General features: G+C 49.3%; 1 protein-coding gene across 4 annotated transcripts in view; it reads left to right on the top strand.

The window, feature by feature from the left end:
- The window catches only part of Capzb (capping actin protein of muscle Z-line subunit beta), a 110,800-nt gene that overhangs the window by 45,568 nt on the left and 47,600 nt on the right, over window positions 1-17,632 (top strand). For all 4 annotated transcript variants that reach the window (XM_026782010.1, XM_005352948.3, XM_026782011.1 and 1 more), the window contains exon 2: window positions 10,954-11,043. In XM_026782010.1, coding sequence (XP_026637811.1) covers window positions 10,954-11,043 — 90 coding nt within the window. The remainder of the gene's footprint in view (window positions 1-10,953; window positions 11,044-17,632) is intronic.

Below are 17,632 nucleotides of genomic sequence, written 5' to 3'. Positions count from 1 at the left end.
TAGCTGAAGAACCAAAATGACTGATTTTTGACCAAATTGATTTTCCAGACCCCTGTTGGAGGCTGCCTACTTGTATGCCTTTGGGTTGTGTTAACTAACTGATAAGCAGAGGGCAGGCCTGGCTTTGAATTCCACTTAGGAACATCGGAGCTGGTCTCTGCACCCAGATCATCAGTATGAGGGTCTTGGTAATTCCTGCTTCTTCACAGGTTTTAGACTGTGGTTTCTTTACAGGCGCTTCTAGTAACCCTGCCTGAGAAAGATTATGGTTGTTTCCACTTAACAGATGAAAAAAAAAATTAAGGCTCAGGAAGGTGATAGACTTGTTCAGACCCTTACTGCTAGGACTTGGCGGATGCAGACTCGACACCCTCCTCTGTCTTGCTTCTGAGGTCCTGTCTGCCAGCCCCAGATTTGCCAGGTGTCTGCCTTGGGTCTTGAACAGTGAGCCAGGAAGTATCATTTCTTTTGGCATCTCCTTGCCCTGTGGGTCATGATGTGAACCAGAAGAGAGGAGTACCAGGTCTTAGTTTAAATTTGCAAGCATGCCTGGTGGTGGTGGTACACACCTTTAATTCCAGCATTCAGGAGGCAGAGACAGGCAGATCTCTGAGTTCAAGGTCTACAGAGCAAGTTCTGGGACAGCCAGAGATCCATAAAGAAACCCTGCCTTGAAAAACAAAATTAAAACAAAATAAAACAAAGGACAAACATGTCACATGTTGGGAAGATGTGCATTGTGGTTCCCATCATCTGAGCAGCTTTGGTGATACAGTGGAGGGATGTGGGGAGGTCCTTGTAGGATTCTATTACAGTCTGCTGTACTGTACTCACGACTGTTCAGTGTGGTGTGTGGTGGCTAGCCTTTGAGCTGGGACAAGCAGACAGCAGTTCGCAGAAGTTGGGTACAGCCTTCCGAATTTTGTCACACATGGCCTGGAAATAGGAATCTTCAAGGGCAGAGGGGCATTTGCCTGAAGCTGCAATGTTCCACAGCACAGCACCTCCAGTGAGTGGCTGTTAGCCGTGCACTTAGAATAGCTAGTGAAGAGGGCTGGGTATGACCCTGCCCAAAGAAATGGTGTGCTGGAGGTGGTAGCTAGGCCTTGGTCTGATCAGTACATGTGGGTGAATTTCAAAGTTAAAATATGTTTTAGAATAGATGTGTGCTGTTGTGTGTGTGTGTGTGTGTGTGTGTGTGTGTGTGTGTGTGTGTTTTGGGGCTCGAACCCGGGGCTTCATGTGTGTTAGTCAAGCAACACCCCAGCCCACCCAATGCTTATTTGATGCCCAAGTATTGGGCTCCTTTTAAACCTTCCTTTAGACCTAAATCAAGAAACAGCCCTGCCCTGCTTGGGTTGGTGGAGACTTCATTAGCCCCGCTCCACATTCTTTACATATCACTGCCCTGGGACCTTTCTGTTTGTGCTATTGGCTGATTGGACCTGATTTGTCATACTCCCATTCCAGCCTCTGAAAACTGTGCAAATGCTTTTTTGGGGCAAACCCATGTCCAGATATTGCAGATTGAATCCAGGCTACCTTGTAAATATGTTTAGGAGAAGGTTGTCAGTTGGCTGCCCCTGCTACAAAAGGAACCCACTTCTGTTGGCCAGTGCACGCCCACTGTTTTCCAAACAGCTTTCTTCTGTGTTTGGAATACAGGGACACTCTGGATTAATTGTCTGGCTTTGGAGAAGAGTCTTCTTGTGTTTCCGGTGCCATTGAGGTGGATATGGACAGCACACATGCCATTTATTGAAGAAATCTTAGGATTGCCCCTAATTATGTGTCTAGCTGCCAGTTGACAAAGTGGAGGATTAGTCGCTGGTTATACGAAACCAGCCAGGATCGTGCAGAGGCGGCAGCTGTAGACATCTGCGAGCCATTAATGAGCAGACCATAGGTGATGGCGCCCTGTGGACTCTTCTGCAGGGGCCAGGAAACCATCAACCAGAGAAACTGTCTCCAGAAGCTTTAGTGTTTTCCAGAAATCAGTAGCAGTGTGTGTGTGAGACTCCGGTTGTAATCCAAGGAGACAGATTGGTGGTAGGACTGCCTGCCCCAGCCCTGCACGGCCTGAGAAGACTCTCGCTATTGCTGACTGATTCTGAGCCAGCAGGCTATTCCTGGAAGTTGGTGTTTGAGTGGAGCCGGTTGGTTAGCGGCCTGTGTAGAATGTTTCAGGCATGGAGGCCAGTCGTGTCGTAGTGCTCTGGCTCCAGGGCAGGTGGCCTGAGCTTCCTGACTCCCTTTGCTTGCCTGTGAAACTGGTGCCATCCTCCCCAGGACACAGGTCTGGTCACCAGTGGCTCGGTAGCACATGCTCTGCTGCTTTGCACATTGAATGTTCTTAACGATGAGCACTTCACCTGAAAACCTGGAGTGGCCTAAGTCGTGTGTCCTCTTCCTTCCAGGGCACCCAGGGCCTTTTAATACTGTCATAGTCCATTCCCCTGATACAGAACTTCCGACTTTCTACTGGGGGAGGAGGCAAGCCGAGCTTCATTCTCAAGTTTGTGCTTACGGTTAAGCTCTGAGCAAGTGGAAGCACAAGCATGTGGAATGAGTGTGGAATGAAGGGTTTGTGTTTGGGTCCTGGTTCACTTGCTGTTGCGTGGCCATTCTGCTGAGTTACAGATCAACCTGGGCCACAGGTTGCCTCCCTTGGCAGGTTTCTGAGACTCCCATCAGTTTTTCAAGCCTGGGCAGGTGAGTGAGCTGCTCCTGTGAGAGATTCAGGCAGCCACCGCCTGTAGAAGTCCTGGTTGGGAGTTGAGTTTTAGCACACAGGACATATGTGTGAGTTTGATAGGTGGTCACCGTCCGTGTGTTGAAAAGTGGAGGATACAGGAAATAAGGGTATCTGCCTTCCACAGATGCCCAGAAGAGCCCGAAAGTAGACCTGCTTGCTGAGTGCGGGTCTACCAGTGTCAGAAGGTGCCAACGCAGCTGTCCCTCCCGAGAGCTTGGGACCTGTTCCTTTCAGAGAACTCTGCCTTTCCCCTAGGTTTGTAGAGTGAATTCTAATCTCCACGAAGAACCTCCCTAGAGTTCTGCAGGGGAGGCTAAGACTGCAAATAGGAGCACAACCGCAGCTCCTGAGTGTGTGATTTTGAACGCCTCAGTTCCTAACGGACAGTGGAAGGGAAGGGCCATCCATGGGGCTCTGGAGCTGGATGGGGAACCTGTGTTCCCGTTAATGAGTTTCCATTGGAATAAACATACTGGGAGAAGCACCTGGAAATTCCCACTGTTGGGTCAGATGTCTAGGCATCTTGGGACTCTTCTAGGCCTAGCACGCTGGTCCAATTTTGATAACCTCAGATGGGCTTGTAAGTCCTGGCAGGTAGGGAAATGGTTTAGCAGTGCAGCTGTTCTCAGCTGCAACCTCAGTGGGACAAACGGACGGGTCAGAAAGGTTCAGGAATTAGGCTGCAAAGTGCAGCAGATCCAAGGAGGACTTCTCGATAGCTGCTGTGGCGTTGTCCGCCCTTGGCCTTCTGTCGGCCTTTGCACTGCAACTATCGGGAGCCGTTGGTCCTCATGCTTCATGGCACACAGGGCAAGGGTGGATGTTGCTTTCAAGCCTGTCCTCCTTTGTTGGTGCTGAGTGACTTGGCAACTTAAGCGACACCCTCCTTCCTAGAGACTCTTGGCAGCCCACATGGAAAGCCTGTGTCAAGTTAGAAAGCAGGGAAGAATGGGTCTTGGGGTGCCCAGAGTGTGTCCTGGAGAGCAACCATGTCTTTATGCCCCTGGGAGTTCTGCAATGTGGGAAGGATGCACTATCAAAATGACATTGCTTTTGCCACCCTGCCGGTCACTTTAAATAGTTAATTTTTCTGTCAAGCTGACAGGCCAGGCTGGCTGTTCAGGGACCTGAGCTCCTTTCTTCCTGAGATGTTACCATTTTCTAGGGCCATCCATATGATCCAGAAGAGCGCTAAATGGCCCCTGCATGTCACATGATGTTTGTGTTAGTCCGATTTTAAAGATTTCAGTGAGCCAGCCATGGCAATGTGCAGTAGACCCAACGTTTCAGGGAGTACCCTTTTCCCAGCCAGGTGTTGCTTTGACCCCTTGGTAGAAGGTGTTCCCCGGGAAACAAAGGCCATCCCAAGGATACTTTGTGTCTGGGCCACTGTCATCAGTGTGGGACAGTCATTCAATAGAAGAATTGCTTTTCATTTTATTAAACCAAAACGTGCATTTTTCTAGAGCGACCTGACACAGAGGCTGAGTTTGCCCTCGATTCTCTCCCAGATAGCCCCCAGCACAAACTGTTCTAAGCTCCAAAGCAGAAAACAAATTTTGTTTTTAAAACAATTGCTTGCTGGGTCACAAGACCATCCGAGGCCAGTCCTGGTCAAGTGAGACGGGTCTGTGGTAAGTCAGCCCAGCCTCCAGGCGCCAGCAGCTTCCCCCTGTTCTGTCTATGAAGTGAGTGTTCACTAAACCTCTCAGGAATGTAAACCGAGGCACCAGCTCTGCAGACTTCAAGGCTTCCAGGGTTGTTTACGTTCAGATGCCTCTAGTCCAGATCTGCCCTCTCCAGTGTGAGTTTCTGCTTCTCTCTGGAGTTAGATACACTGTGCTTCCACAGGATGCACTCTGATCTTTAGCTTCTCCACCTACCTCCTGTCTCCTAGACACCACCTCAGCCTCTTAATTCTGCCCCTTAATCCTGCAGCTTTCGGAGCATAGGTGGGGAGAAGACTTTGCCAGTCTTTTTCTGCCCAAAGCTCATCTCTAGTCGGACTGCTGCCCAGTGGTCATCACAAAAAGCTTTGCTTGCTACTGCCTTCCAAATAGATCACCCAAGGCCTGGTGTCTCCAAAGTTTCTCTGGCAGTTTCTATGGGTCATTGACTCAGGGGCATCCTGGCCAGGTCATTCTGGTCTAAGGATTTATATTGTTATAGTCACAGTGAGCCAGAAATAGCTCTGGAGCTTAGGGCCTGTCTCTTTCAAAGGGCCCCCAGGAAGAGAAGCTGCCGGTCTTCCCTATCCTCAGAAGCCACTCAGCATTAGTCTTGCTATAGGATTGCTAAAACAGCCATAGACACACCCCACTTCCAAGAAGAAAGGGGTGTGGACACGAGTGGGTGCAGTGGAGGAAGGTTGGCCAGGCACGTTGTGTGGGGCATAGAGTGCCTAGTTAGAGCTGATTTTGCAAAATTAGTCTCTTGTGATATTCCTCAGTGTGTTACTATTCCTCTGTGGAACTCTTCAGAAGCTCCTATACAGAGCAGTGGGTTCTAGAGTTAAGAATCCGGAGAACATAGCACAGAGATGCAAGGCTTCCCTCTGACAGATTTGAAAGCAACACTAATGGAGAAATGAGGCTGGAAGCTAGGGCCCAGGCTACGCAAGCTATGAGTGACTTGGGAGTAAGCAAGTCCAGGTCACTCATGACAAGGCCCAGTTACCACTCACACAGATCCCAGCAGCTCGTCCCCTCCCTGTGCTGTGCTGGCTCTCAGGACAGAAGGAGTCTCATCAGCCCTTCCCTTTCGTACTGCTGAGGTACACTGTGACCCTGCAGGGCCCCCAGGAGCTGCCTGGGGTACAGACCCCACCCTCATGTCCCTAGGAATCCTCTGGACTTACTAGTGGGCTTTGTCCAGCTTTATCAGTGCGGGGATAGCGTGTGTACTCTTTGTTCAGCTCGGGCTTATCACAGGCTGGGACATGCCTGCTCTTGGTGTCCCTGCATAGGAACTGATACTCTTTCTTTGTTGGTGATTTCCTGGGGAAATTGTCTCTGTGTGTGTTTAGCAGGGCAGGTTTGACTGTCTTCAGAAGACTGGATGACATTCTGGTGTCTGTGCTCTCCGGCAGATACTTTAGCTTGTGGTATTTTATTTGATTATTAGTTCTTGTCCATATGGACGTTATTTTACTTGTTGCCAGGCAAGTTAGACAGTTTTGTGACTTTTTTTTTAAGTCATGTGAAAGCCAGCAAAAGCCAAATCTTCCCTGCCTCAGCTGATGTCCTTTAGAAGCCACCGCCCTTGTCCTTCCGTACCCTCAAACTCTTGTCCCGGGTGGTTTTTTCCTAATTGATTCTGATATTTTTTTTAAACTGCACCGTAAGCTCTGTAAAGACCAGGGACTTTGTGTTCACTTCTGAGCATCAAAAACAGAGCCTGTTTCCTAGGAAACAATAAATAATTATTGAGTGAGTAATTGAATGGGCAGAGAGTCGTGGAAGGTGAGGTGAAATGGCCTTTCTTTGGCTGCTTCCTTTTCATCCCATCCCATAACCACCAGTGCTCTGGGAGGGAGAGCCCAGAAAGAAGAAAGGAGGGCATTTGGGAGAAGCCATTTTAGTCAAGGGGTTGCAGGTTGCAAAAAGGGAAGTAACTGAGGAAGGACAGCCTGAGAAGATAGGCACAGGAACAGGTAAATCGCTCTGTTTTGCTATGCCCATGTCTTCTATGTCCCTTTCACATGCACATCCACAGCACGGTGGCTATTTGAACAGTTCTGTAATTGAGACTAAATCTCATGCATCAGGCCAAGTTCAGGGCCTGGCCCAAGGTTGGCACTCAATGCATAGTTGTTGAATTGTAAATCCAGAATGATGATTTTATAGACCTGCAGGAGAGAGGGACCCAGCCATGCATTTCCATTTAGAATGAGGAAGGAGGAGCGGGATCTGTTTAGGAGGCATCACAGACAACCTAGCCACAAGAAAGATCTTCTCCTCTGCTGTACCTCATCTTCACTTGCTCCTGGGTATTTCCTCCTAGTACTTTATTTAGGAGGCTGGAGGTGCTGTTGTGGTTATGAGCACTTGTCACTCTTCAGAGGACCCAGGTTTGATTGCCAGCATGCACATGTTGGCCCACAGCTGTCTGTAACTCCAGTTCCGTGGGGTCTGATGCCCTCTTCCAACCTTCATTGGCACCAGGCATGTGCAGGGAGCATGGACATGCAAGCAATACATCCATACACATAAAATAAATATTTAAAAAATATATCCTTAGGTATTTGTCTGCTGACTCCACAGATGAGCAAAGTTTGAAGTGTCACAGCATGACTTGTAAGACCTGGACAAGGTCATCCTCTATCTCTGGTAGCAGTGTGACTTTCCCTCACTTACAAAGCCTGTATTCATCATTTCCTGGGCTGCTGCATTAGTTTAGGGTGCATAGGTACCCATGTATAACAGACATGTTCTCTCACACCTTATGAAAGGAATGGACCTTTCTGGACCTTATGAAAATGGGGGCATCTCCTGGGTTGTCCCCTGGGGACCCCCTCACCATAATCTGTTTTCTTCATGTTCTTGGTGCTGTTTTCTTTCCCTTTGGACCCCTTAGACTTGGGACAGCTCTGGTGAGTGGCTCCATCCACTCTAATTTTAACATTTTACAGGCTGTCAGTAGGCTTTCCCATGTTGCTTCACTTACGGGAAGCATTTAGTCATTTCCTAACCTAATGAAAGTTAAACATCCTTAGCCCCAGAAATTTGTTGTGAGACATTTCCAATTAAGATGACTGGGGACGAGTACAGAGTCCTCCTGGCTGGCGGGGCAGGAGTGGTGCCCTGCCAAGCGGGTGCAGTCTGGCTGGCTGGAAGGGAGGCCTTCTGCAGAGGCCTCTTGGGGTGAGGAGGAATGGCATACTGGGATTCTGGGGGTGCCCAGAGTCAGAATGGCACTCTCCCATTCTGACCTTCACAGGTCAAGTTTCTGTTATTCAGAACCCCCACAAAGTTCCAGTGTGTAGGGGTTACAGTTGCAAGTTAGCTCAGCTTAAGTATATAGACATTTTCTTTTGAATTCTGAGGAAGATTGCTAATGTCTGTTTTCTAGAACCCTAGTTTTTAGGGCCTGAGTGGATGCCAGGTTTTTTTGAAGAGGGTCTTTGCTATGACCAGGTATTAGGGGCAAGCTCCCCTTTCTCCAACCTTCCCCCCGCAAACAAAACATAAAAACAAAAACTGACTGTTAGGGAGGCTGTCCTTTGCATTGTGAGGAGTTCAGTGGCATCCCTGACCCCTCATCATTGAATGCTGGCAGCATCTCCATCCTTTGCGACAGGCAAAAGTGTTCTTATGTGTCTGTCTCTCAGCATCTCCTAGAACAGGTGGGTTTACGTGCGGACATGGCAGGTCCTGCAGAAATCCTCTCTGGGTGATTTAATGGAATCATTTATAGAGTTTCTATTCTTTCTTTAAAATTGCTGTGTTTAAGTCTGTGTGAGAATGAATGTGTTTGGCTGTGCATGCACAGAGGCCAGAAGTGTCTGATACTGTGGAACTGGAGTCATAGGCATTTATGAGCCTCCTGATAGAGGTGCGAGGAACGGAGTTCAGGTCCTTTGCAAGAGCATTATGGACTCATAGCCACTGAGCCATCTTTCCAGCACATGTCTAGCCCCTTATTTAGAGTCAGGGTCTCGCCTGTTCCAGTCTAGTCTTGAGTTTACTATATAGGCATGGGCGACTTGGAATTTGTAAGCCTCCTGTCTGCCTCCCAAGTGCTAGAATTGCAGACATGTACCACCATGCTCAGTTTATGCTGGATGGAAGCCAGGGTCATGCACATGCTAGGCAAGCATTCTACCAGCTGAGCATATGTCCCACTCCTGGGGTTTCATTTCTCTGCGGGCAAAATGGGATTGAACACATTGTTTAGTTGGTGGCAGCAGTAAGACGGGAGGGGTATTATAAAATAATTAAAATAGTGATATCTTGGCAGCAGTAAGACGGGAGGGGTATTATAAAATAATTAAAATAGTGATATCTTGTGAGAGAGCGAGAGAACCCCCGGAAGATAGAAGTGTAGATGGTACCCCTGGAGCTGTAGTTGTAAGTGGTTGTGAGCCACCTGGTGTGAATGCTGGGAATCGAACTTTGGTCTTTGGAAGAACAACACATGCTCTTAACCTCTAGGCTGTCTCTCCAGCCCCTTAGGTCAAGGTTTTACATATGTGAGGACTGAGTGATATTTATAAAAGATGCTCCAGGTATTACATACTGCTGCTGTGTGCTGACATCCCATATGTATTACTATCCAAGTCACCGTACCATGACTGTCCCCATCTTATGCACACATAGAGGCTGGTGGAGGTGAAGAAACTGGTCCAAGGTTCCAAGTTTGCTTTTTTGTTGTTGTTGGTTTTTCGAGACAGGGTTTCTCTGTAGCTATGGAGCCTGTCCTGGAACTCACTCTGTAGACCAGACTGGCCTCTGCTTCCTGAGTGCTGAGAGTAAAGGTGTGCGCCACCACTGCCTGGCCCAAGGTTCCAAGTTGATGGGGGAACAGACTCGGGAAGTGGAGTTAATCAGCTCACCTCTGCTGTGTCCTGACATGTTACAGTAGCTTCTTGTGCCTGTGAGCCAAATCCATGCCCCTGTGGCCTTGGCGACATACCTTGCCTAAAAGTGGATGGCACAAGTAATAACTTCATGACTGCCGAATGCCTTGTTAAACAGAGCAGCAGCAGGGGTTGGGAGTAGCTTGTTTTCCTTTCTTTAGAGTTTGTTCTCTAAGAATAAATGAATGTGTGTAACCATCTTGAGCAAGGGACAGACCTTTATTTTTTTTTTTTAACAATCTGCCACGTATGTATATGTGAAAATAAAATTGGCTCCATTTAGCAGTGTGCCGTGTCTGGTGGATACAAAGTGGGCCCCTGCTTGCTGGGGTTAGTAGAGTCTAGATGGCAACAGTCCTCGAAGTTTGTGGCTCATTACAGCCAAATGTGGCCTTGTAAGGGTTCCTGTGTGTTTTATGAGACTCTTCGACTGGCTCGTTAGGGCCTTCAGAAGTCTGAGATGAACTGAACCAGAGCAGGCATTAGATAGGAATCAAAATCTCTTCTTGGCTCTGGGGACTTCCATGGCTGCCAGCCCTCAGATTCTCCCCCCCCTTCTCCTCCCCCCCCTTCCCGGTCCTCGTCATTCTCTCAACACACCTTCCGCTCTTAGTTCCAAGGTGCTGGAACTTAGTTCTCTGTGCTGCAGCCCGCTGTACACCAAGTTCCCTTGCTCTTTACTGGTCTTGCCCCACTCAGTCTCTCTCTCCCCCACCTCCTGTCCCTTTATTATTTCTGCGGTGCGTGATGCACAGTGGCCCTTGTGACTGTTAATCAGGGAAGTATTAAACAGCACCTGTGTGAAACTTTGGAAAGGGGCTCAGTGAGCGAGAGTGGGTTTCACCCTCCAGTACCCCAAGGCAGCAGGTGGCACAGTTTATTATATTTTATTTTACTGGCTAGAGTGAGCCCTTTTTAAAATTAGTTCATTTTTCTTGTGTTTGTGCACGTGTGCATGTGCCAAGGTACACTTGTGGAAGTTAGGACAACCTGTGGGCAGTCAGCCCTTCGCTTCCTCTGTGTCAGCCCCAGGGATTAAACTTGGTTGCCACACTTGGTGACAGGTGCTTTCCCTCTCAGCCATCCTGCCACAGAGCTCATCTGTTTGGTGCTTCAGCCTTAGACTGGTTGCAGGGGCTCGGGAAACTTCCTAGGCCTTGCTGACTGACTGACAGACTGATGAGCTTGTAATCCCAGTGCACACCTTGGCCTTGGTTCTTCTCTTCTCTCTTTCTGATGTGGAGTTTGTCAGGGCGCCTGGCCTGGCAGTGTCACGTGATGGTATTCATCTTTGGCTCAGAGCAGAGATGACCCTACCTTTCTCCAGAGCCTGCTCACTGCAGACCCAGAGGGAGCTAGCACCTATAGCGGCCAGCTCTGCTGCAGAGGAGTGCCGAGGGGCTTGGAGGACGCTCCATCTTGCTCTCTCCCATTTCAGGGTGACACACAGAAAGGGGGCAGACTGTCTGCATGGCATTCCTCTGGGCTGCAGACTCAGCACAGGCCTGGCAGAGGCCTGCGGGCTCTGTGGGTCTCAGAGTAGCCTGAGGAAGCAGCGTCAGAAGGAACGAATGCCTTTTTGGCGGGAGTGACTTAGATGCTTTTCTTTGTTCCTCCACAGAGCGATCAGCAGCTGGACTGTGCCTTGGACCTAATGAGGCGCCTGCCTCCACAGCAGATCGAGAAAAACCTCAGTGACCTGATCGACCTGGTGCGTACCTTCTTCATATGGTTTCCCTCGAGGGCACAGCGCAGTTGCTTTCTTCTGTGCTGCTCTTTGTGTGGAATTCAAAACACAGGAAACCTCTTTTCTCCCAAGCCAGACTCCACCACTGGGCTCTGAGATTCCTCCCAGCAGAGAGAAGATGAGTTTCATATGGTGGTCTTTTCTCTGAGCCCATCTGTATTGATAAAGTCCTGGATAAGCATTGGTTGTAAAGTGAATTATGACCCCATCCCCCAGTTACTGTGTTTACCATTTCTAGAAGCTTACATGTAGGCCACACCTCTGCAGGTGAGCTTCCTCAGCCTGCCCTGTACCAGCACTGTCCTTTTTAGCCTAAAAAGCTTAACAGCAAAAAGTTTTAACGTGTATTTTTAAAGTATTCAGTCATTTTTAAAGGGCTTTTTTTAAACATATAAAATAATTGGTTTTTTCAAATGATGCCTTGGATGAGCGGACACTGAGGTAGTGCTTAGAAATACAAAATACTCAACACTGTACCACAGAGTAATTGAAATCAGCTCCCAGGAGGCCTTCCAGCTCACATAGATGATTTAATGGGGTTCTGGAACCAAGTCTGTTTTTCCCATTGTGTCCCATGTCTCCCTGGATGTGGAGCAATGAGGCATCATTTAAAGTGGGGGTTTTCGACCATTCATCTGCTCTGGTGATTTACTTTTATTCTGTTGTTGGGACCTGGAATGCTTTCACCAGGAAAACAATGCGATAGTAGGAAATCACCATCAATCCCCGATGAAGCTCTCTTAGCAGCCTGGCCGGTCCCCAGTGCGGCCATCTCTTCATAGGGCCGGCAGCTCCAGCTGTGAGCAGGTGTGTGAGACGAGCAGGGAGCGGTGGAAGGAGTTGTGAGCAGGCATTGCGGACTGTTCGGGACATGGGACAGGAGTGGTTTCAGGAGGTTGGTGGCCCTGTGAGGAAGCTAGCCCCAGGTGCCTCGTGCTGGACTTGAAGAGAAGGTGCGTGTGAAGGAGAGTCTCAGGGTGTGTACACACACACACGTATGCTCATGCACACAGAAACTATAAATGCGTGCCTGCAGAGACTTGTCCCATCCACCACTTCAAATGTTGCCTTCAGGGTGTCCCTTGTCTCTGTGTGTGACCTTAAATTATTTAGCTCTCAGTTGTCCGTCCTATGAGACAGCACTGCCAAGTGCAGTCTGGGAAGTCTGGCCTTTCTCTTTAGCAGTCTCTGGCTGACCCTGTGTGGACAAGGCAGGGCAGTGTTGGAGGTGTGATCAGGTTCCCAGTCTGCTCAGCTTCGGGAATTGTCCTTTAAGCTCTGTGAAAGTGTGCTTAGCTGAAGTTCAACTCAGTTGGCCAACTTAGTTATTACTGTAGTTTTGAAACCCCCCTAACACAGAAGCCCAGGAAGACGAATACCTATTTCTCTGTCAATTCTTAGTGTCTAATGGGCTGTTTTGTTCTTATGGCGACTGAAGCATTGTATTACAGCTGCTGCTTTCCCCTGGGACCCTCACCACTCATCTCTGAGATGTGTGTAGCTTGATTGCTTTGCAGCAGTTGCCAGTTTCCCTCAGGTCCAGGAGGGAAGGAGAGGCTGTGAGCTGCTTCACCCCAAATGCTGGGTCAGGGTGTTCTGCCTCAGGTCGCCTGTGCAGGCTGCAGAGACACAGGGTGGAGTGCCACAAACTGCATCTGTCATGGCACCCGGCTGCACTTCCCTTTCCCACCCTGTCTTCTACAAGAACTGTACAAGAGAAGGAAGAGTAGGGGTAGAAATACCAGCCATGGGGGTAGGAGCTAACTAACAGTTAACTATGCCCAACACTTAGGTTCACACACATGTAAAACTTGGCCCCCTCTCATGGTCCTGTTGGGAGACAGTGGAACCTTCAGGAGGCGGGGCCTAGTGGAAGGAAGTTAGTCCTATGGGTAAGACATGAAGGAAGTGCTGAGATCCTGGCCCTCTTCCTTTGTTCATGGATAGCATAAGGTGAGCAGCCACAGTCCACTATTCATGTTCCAATGTTTAGTCTCCCCACAAGCCCAGGAGTACCAGAGCCAACCACCCATGGACAGAGAGCTCTCAAGCCACAAGCCAGAAGAAACATGACCTCCCTTTAAGTTGTGGTGGGAATTTGGTCACAGTAATGGAAACCTTGCATACCATTGCATGCCTATGTCTGAGCACAAAATTTCCGTTGTTTCTGTTTGATTTTTTTATAATAACCTTTTGAAGATTGCATACCCAACCCACCTTTTTGAGAAAATGAGGCTGTTAGGAGGGTGGTGTGGCCAAGTGGCATCAGGAGCTCAGGTCTCTGCTGCTCTGCACTTAATCTTTGGTCACCTTTGACCCTGCAAGAGGCTGACCGTGGTGTGTCTTCATGGTGTGTCGGCTTTACCTGTGTGTAGAGAACATGTTAAATAACTTGATTCATTAGTAATGTTAGGACATAGGAATGTTCATTTTTCTTGTTATTGCTTGCTTTTTGGGACAAGGTCTAACTAACTATCCTAGGTTGACCTTGAATTTGACATCTTTCTGCATTAGCTCCCCTGCTGCTGGGATCAGAGGCACAAGTTACCATGCCTAGGTATATTTTAAGTTGTCGTACTTTAAAAATATTATATGGGGCATGAAGGAATTCCCTTCTTAGAGCCAGGTCTTTCAGGAATAGCTTCCATAGCTTCATGGGGTGCCTTGAAAGGGCTGGCTTGTGCGAATCCAGCCTTGGGGTCATCCACCTCCAGTCTGGACAGCACACCCCTATCAGAGAGTGGGTTGGGGATTTGGGATGCTTATTAATTTTTTAATTGAAGCATGATGGATGACAAGATAGAAATGAGGCGTGACTTCTCAATAGCTTAGGGTCTAGTGAAGCATGGCTCATTAAAGCCACACCAGCTCGCTGCAGAAGCCATATGTGAGTGACGGCCTGGCTGCAGAGTCCCCATGTGTGCAGTACATGTGTATGGAGCACTTGGGCTGCCCTTCTGTTGGATCCTGTGATTGACTGTAGAAGTCACTTTCAATACATCTCTTTTCTCATTGTGGGTTTCTCCTGTAGTGCTTAGAGATGACATTTTTTTTCCTCTTAAACTAAATCTGCAGAGTCCTCTCATTCTTCAGGGCTTGTTCTGTGTCCTGGTTATGGTTCCGAAGTCCCATGCACTTGAAGTTCCTCCCCATGGCTGTAATTCAGAGAACTCAAGCTGCGTCCGGCTACATTTCCCTTGTCTGGAGTCTGGAGACTTTAGAGGGGCTCACTTGCTCAAGCCAGGCAGGGAGGGAGCTGTTCTGGGGGGATAGCCCTAGTCTTGAGACTGATGGAGACATTGGGGTTTGCCTGTGTTCTCCCTCAGTGCTCCTATTTACATGTCAGAGCCAGCTTGCTGCAAGGGACTCTGCCCCATCCACAGAAGGTCCAGTTATGGGTAGTGTCAAAATGTACCATGTGCTTGGCAGCCAAGTCACGAGAGCCCAGTTTGCCCTGCTGAGTTGGCACTCTTCCTTCTTCGCAGCACCACAGCCTTGCTGTCTTAGGATTCTGGCGCAGGGAAGTGACCATCCTTTGCAGATGGCCGGACTATCGTTTTATTACATACTGATTCCGTTGTGCTGGAGGGACGCTGGCCGCAATTGGTTGCTAAGCTGTTTCAGCAACACCTGCAGCCCTGTGGGCCAGGGATCATGTGACAGCAAGGTTCTCCTTTGACCTGTGGCCTCTCTCTGCGCACTGGCCTCTCTCCTGGGTATATTTTGAGCACTGAGCTGAGGAAGGAGTTTGGTTTTGCAGATTGGCACCCACCAGGCCATCAAAGGTCCTTTGCCTTTTGAGGACCACACCAAAAATAGCCACAGATCTGTTTTTCTAGGCCCGGAGGCGAGCCCTGCAAACAGCAGTCGCTGTGGTTTTGTTTGGGGGGGGGGTGTTTTTTATTTTGTTTTGTTTCTTTCTTCCTGTAGTAACCCAGAGATTTCCTTCTTGGGTTTCCCCAGACTCCCTCAAATAGAGGGAAGACTTCAGAGTTGGGAGAGCTGCTGGCTACCCTGGTCAGGTACTGCTGGGGCTGGAGCGGAATCCCCCGTCTCCCCTACCTGCACCATGGCCCTTTCTATTTCTGGAGGATAACCAGCCAACCTATTGCTGTAAGGAGGAATATATTGGAACAAACTTAGTCAGGTTGTCAACATGCTGGTGAAGTATCAGGACTCCTGCTCTACCTGACCCCTAGGCCTGTTGGTCTCATTCTCTCACCTCAGTTCTGAGGCCTGGAAGCAGAGGGGCTGTGCTGTGGGTGCTCCTCTATTAAGGTCATTACTTTCAGGAACCTCTTTCTTTGGCAGAAAAGGTAGTGATTTCTCTCAGGTCTGAGCCATCCTGCCTCCCACTGTGGTAACTACACTTAGAGAGGATGCCAGACACCACCTCCAGCCCTCTGTCCCCAGGGCTGCGTGGGACCTGATCATTGAGGAATGCTTTGAGATCTTAGGCAGCTACTTTGCCTCTCTGAGTTTCTTCCATTACAAAATGGGGCCAGTAAAACATATCTCATGGGGTAAATGGAAGATTCAGGAAGACACTTCCAAAGTGCCTGTAACAGGTGAGGCAGGGAGGTGCTTAATAAATGTTAGTTGATGCTGTATTAGCATTACTGGCTTCCCAGAACCTGAATTCTGCCTACCTCGAGGCTGTACTCTTGCCCAAGCTGCCCTCCCTGTAGTGTTTTCCCAGGTGTGCCCGGCCCAGCACAGCAGGGCAGCTCTTGATGACAGAGGCTTGGCTTATTTAAGCTGAACTGGGGGGAGGTTTTGCCTTCACTGAGGCCTTCAGTGGTCCTGGGAATGTTCTGCCCTGCTCTGTTTGACCTGGAAAGGCAAAGCTGCCAAGTGGGAAAAGCTCTCTGCTCCAGATCTCCTTGAGGATCTGAGGGGGTCCGCCTGGAGCCTGTGTCCACTGAAGAACCAGCCTGGACCCTGTGTCCACTGAGGGACCAGCCTGGAGCCTGTGTCCACTGTGTTGAGAAGTCTAACTCCAAGTTCTTAGCCTGCCCACTGCTTTCCATAGCTGCAGGTGGGCACTTTTGTCCTCCTGAGTGCCCTGAATCTAGAACTGCTCCTAGGGTAGGGACAGGGTGGACTACCCAAATTAAATTGTTGTTGGAACAAGTCAGGTTGAGCAAGGATAAGCCAGGTGATCTCACCTCTCTGGGCATTTCATGTCTCAGCCTTCACCCCAGCCACTGGCAGTGCCAGGGAACCAAATCTTCCAGACCTGTTCTGCATTTTACCCTCCCACACCTCGGATCTGCTGGGTCTTCTTCTTCCAGAACATTGTAATCGTGATACACCTTCCCCAAGGCCACCCCTAAGAGTCTTTCACAGTCTCTGAATGACTGTTTATCACCCCCCTTCCTTGTTCTGTGTCTTTCTCTTGAGGCTGTTTGAGCCCCTCACCTGCTAATAACCTCACCTCACACACAAAGTTGTTATACATAGGTGCCAGTCGCCAAGTTTGCACCAAAGCTCCAAGCAGAGAGCTGATTGCTTTGGTACATGTCTTGAAAACAAAACAGATGTCTCCAGTTGGTGCCCCTTCCTGCCAGGCCACCTGGTTATCGTACTTACCGATCAGGCTCCTGCAGAATCTGAGCCAGGTGTTTCTAGGGTACTGGTCTGGATTGGGTGTCTTTTTAGATACCTAGGTGAACTTCAAAGGTCTGGCCACCTTACTAGTAAAAGCCCCAGTGATGCTCAGCTCTTGCCCTCCTCCTGTGGCCTCAGTTTCCTCACAGGGGAGATGAGACCACCTGGTGAGTTAGACTTAGTCAGAAAGCTCTTGGCAGAGTGCTTGGCTTGAGTGGCCATCTGGGTGGGTTCTAGGGACTCATTTGGCATGTACTAATGCCTTCTGGAATCCTCTCTTCACTGCCCTGGAGAAGGGTGCCACGTGGATAGTGCTCTAGAGCCCCTACTGTGGGTTTAATGTGCACCCCACAAGTTGTCTTCTGAAGGGAGGAGATAGGTCGTGTGGTTTTCCCCAGACTCTCTCAGCTCCAGCTGAGGAATTCCAAAGCCTGTCCTCCTGCCACTGTCTGAGCCCACTGCTGCTCCCAGGAATAGCTTTATATCCTTGTCACTGTAGGTCACCAGCAGATGACAGATGCTGAGTGCAGATTCCGTCACAAGAGCTAATGCCAGTAGGAGTGCTGCTCAGTGTCCCTAGGGTATGGCCTTTACCCTGCACACCACAAGGGTGTCCGGCCTCCATCATTAAAGACGAAATGCTAATGGGAATAGAGCCTGCCTCCACGTGACCCAGAAGCCAGCACCAAGCGGCCACACCAGCTGGGGCTGGGGTGGGCTCCAGACACCTCAAGGCTTTGCGCTGCTTTTGGCTAAAGTGTTTTGGGACTTTGGGGCCCACCCTCCTCTAGGGTCAAGACCCTCATCTGGCTGGACACTGCTTAGTAATTGGGTGGCTTGTGGCTGCCCCCTTGCTGCCTGTGTCTGTAGGCCTGGTGAGCTGGCAATTAAGGCTTATTAGAGACCCTGTCAGTCACAATGTGCACAGAGCCTGCCTGGGAGA

The sequence above is a fragment of the Microtus ochrogaster genome, chromosome 10, assembly GCF_000317375.1.
Source record: "Microtus ochrogaster isolate Prairie Vole_2 chromosome 10, MicOch1.0, whole genome shotgun sequence".
NCBI lineage: Eukaryota > Metazoa > Chordata > Mammalia > Rodentia > Cricetidae > Microtus > Microtus ochrogaster.
This window is presented reverse-complemented; position numbering and strand designations above follow the sequence as displayed.